This window comes from Frankliniella occidentalis, unplaced genomic scaffold (genome assembly GCF_000697945.3).
Source record: "Frankliniella occidentalis isolate FOCC.00 unplaced genomic scaffold, Focc_3.1 Scaffold301, whole genome shotgun sequence".
NCBI classification, from domain to species: Eukaryota; Metazoa; Arthropoda; class Insecta; order Thysanoptera; family Thripidae; genus Frankliniella; species Frankliniella occidentalis.
The window spans coordinates 29,430-32,536 of NW_026267427.1; the positions used below are offsets into that span (position 1 = coordinate 29,430).

Below are 3,107 nucleotides of genomic sequence, written 5' to 3' on the forward strand. Positions count from 1 at the left end.
ACCGGTGGTATTTCCGTTTTTGACCCAAGAAGTTTCAAACAGGAGGGGTTTAGCTGAGCGAGGCTGCGACCCCAGGCGACCCCAGGCACCTCACCGCGACCCCAAAATTTTTCCCCGCGACCCCATCTGGGGTCGCGACCCCTAGTTTGGGAACCGCTGGGTTATAACCAAGGCTGCAATGCGTCTCACAGGTATTGCCGAAATCCCACGGCTCCTCCGGGTATTGATCCGCTTCCTACCCGGGCACGCGGATACTCAGTGTACCCGCGTACAAGTGAGCCCTGCTTTGAACGCGAAATCCCAGGCATACAACTCTCACACTAGGTCTATAGGCAAGTCTGGCTGACCTGTGTTATATTAACGCGAATGAACAAAACGGCAGATATTTAAAAAAAAAGACCCAAAAGGGGAGAAGGCGATACTTTTCCAGGCAGTAAAATCTACCGCAGTATTGTGCTTACTTTGCAAATATGACAGTTTGTTCATAAGAATTGACAGTCTGTGGGTGGCCACCCAATTGAATTCCTTGTGCGCAGCAAGGTCACACCATGACTCGCAGCGGGAAGGCCGCCCTGAGTCGAGGTGTGAGCGTGTGTCAGCGGAGCAGTCCCTGTTCGGTGTCCGTTGACTCGTCCTCCAGCATGCTGCGGTGCTGCAAGCGGCGCCTCGTGCTCGCGCCCGTGTTCGCCTTGCGCTTGTTCCTGTTGAGCACGCCGTCCTCGTCGTCCATCATGCGCAGGATCAGACCCTGGTCTGAGGTCTCCATTGGCGCAACCGAGATGTCGCGCACGGCGCGGAACTTGCCGCAGTTGTTCAGGTGCTCATTCTCGAGCCGAAAGAAGTTCCAGACGAACCGCCTGTGTCGAAATGCCGAGTGGTAATCTCGTGAGGCGAGCTGAGCTGCCTCGGCTGAGGTGCCTCGCCGTGAGGCGACTTCGAGGGGTCCTCCACTAGCCAACTCGTTGTACTTTCGCCGACGCCCAACTCGCGTCAAACTAGCAAAATTCACAAAGCTCGCGAAAGTTTGCGAAAATTCGTGATAAATATCCGGGAAAATGGACAAAACTTTCAAAAAAATAGATTCCATCTCGCGCCTTAACTCGCGCCAACTCGTTGTACACTTATTTTGGAAGTGGGAGACCCCTCAGGCGACTTGCCTCACGCGACTCAACCCACCAGTGTGTCCAAAAAGACGAGAGAGGCACATGCATAATCCCATAATACCATGCAATACAACGCTCACCGAAACACCTCGAGGGGAGACAGGATGGTGACCATAAGCTCGCCATGCACGTAACCCAGCTCGGATAGGGAGAGTGAAAACACCCATCCGAACCGTAGCAACAGGTCCTCGACTATCCCGAAGTAGTAGTACCACTGAACAGAAGAAATAACAATACAGCACAGTATCAGCGCGAATATTGCGGTCGCACTTTGGGATTTACGTACCACAGAGGAGTAAACAATTTCCTCGCGAAGGAATTTGTTGTTGCCGGCATTCTTGTCAAACAAACCCCAATCTAGTCTAATATCCCAGATGTAGGCAAACATGGAGCTACCGATACTCGAGAGTATCCATAAATAGAAGTACGGGTTAAGGTACTGGTGTTCATAATAATCTGAAAAATAAACACGAAATTAGTTAGATCAATTGCCAAAAACCAAATGTTCATGATACCCAAGGGCTCAAACTCACCCTCGTAGTGCGTGGCGAGTGAGGTGAAGAATATAACGACGAACACGGTAAAATACTTGACTGCATTCGCGAGATGCGGGTTTGCTTCCCGCGTGTCTCGGTAGCGCCTCAGGCACTGAGCGAAGCGAAGCCAGGCTGGGAAAACGGCCATAACGGGTCGGAACCATGCACGCTCCACGCACTGCTTGGCGTCTGGAGGAAGTTAGAACACAAGTCTTATGTATAAATGTAATGATTACTTGTCTTATTAGTTACATTTAGACTAACCCTCTGAGGCCATGGTAAGGCTGTTATTAGTGATGTAAAAACAGATGGTGTATTGAAAGTCAATGAGAGCCGGCACTAGACTGTTCAGCTGGTCCGCCATCCAAAAGTCAGCGAAGTTGACAAAGAAAAATGGTGCAGATATGGCACGGAACTGTTAAGAAAGAACAAATTGACAAGGTTGACGCAAGGTATCCAAACAAAAACAACAAGCACACTGAGTTATGGAACAAATTTTGGCCATAACGGACTTCGCTGTTAAAAGCTTTCGAAGTCTTGATAGAGCTGAGAAGAGACTACTTCGTAATAAAAAGCTATAGCGTCGCAATTATGAAGTATCTCTCTGTAATTGCAAAGTAATGTTTCGTAGCCTACAAATTTGCAAAGTATACACTGTGAGAAATATCCTCGTAAATTTACGACATTTGTTGTAATTTTGATTTACAAAATATGTCGTGGATTTACGACAGCCCATTCTTGCTCGTCGGTCAATCCCAAGTCGATAGGAATTGTTTGTAAATTTACGATTTCAAATCGTAATTTTACGACTTTTACTATGGAAAATTTTCCCGCGACACGAGTATTTTTCACAGTGTATATGTAAAACATTGCTTTGAAGGAATTTACTCGACATTTGGTAACAGATTTAGAAAATTGCACGTATGGCGCATAACTTGGGAACAGCCGGAAAAAAATTGGCGGCAAGTACTGTCATTATTTTCACAGCGCAGTGACTTCTTTTTGAAGAGGAATCTGTTCACGGATTCTTCACGAAAAGGTTAGACGTTCAAATAGTTATACACGTTAGTATTAGAGGAAACATCTGCAGAAGCTACATCAAGGCAAGACTACTCATTTGTAAAGAGAAGTAAATGAAGTAAAGTACTTCTACAAGCTAAAAGCGCTTTTAGGGGATAGAGGGGGGAAGGGCCCGTTAAATCTTATTATTCTCGTGATGGCGTGACGGTCACTTGGAAGGTCGAACATCGGCGTCCATTTCCGCCGAGGAGTTTGCGGAAAGGGAAGGGTATGTTGTCATTAAACATTTTTCTATCAATTGGGAATAGGTCATTTCACGCCGCCACTTGCTCAGTACACAGTCTAAATACAAAACATGGACTTTCTTCTATGAACGAGTGAGGGGGGG

The 3,107-nt window shown here is 47.1% G+C and overlaps 1 protein-coding gene across 1 annotated transcript in view; it reads right to left on the bottom strand.

Annotated features, from left to right (window-relative positions):
• Nucleotides 1–392: 392 nt before the first annotated feature.
• Nucleotides 393–3,107, bottom strand: part of LOC113215362 (xenotropic and polytropic retrovirus receptor 1-like) — a 41,227-nt gene continuing 38,512 nt past the window's right edge. The window contains exons 8-12 of the mRNA XM_052273785.1: nt 1,964–2,114; nt 1,697–1,888; nt 1,450–1,619; nt 1,244–1,377; nt 393–857 (exon numbers count right to left, since the gene is read on the bottom strand). Of these exons, the coding sequence (XP_052129745.1) occupies nt 596–857; nt 1,244–1,377; nt 1,450–1,619; nt 1,697–1,888; nt 1,964–2,114 (909 nt within the window). The 3' untranslated portion in view covers nt 393–595. The remainder of the gene's footprint in view (nt 858–1,243; nt 1,378–1,449; nt 1,620–1,696; nt 1,889–1,963; nt 2,115–3,107) is intronic.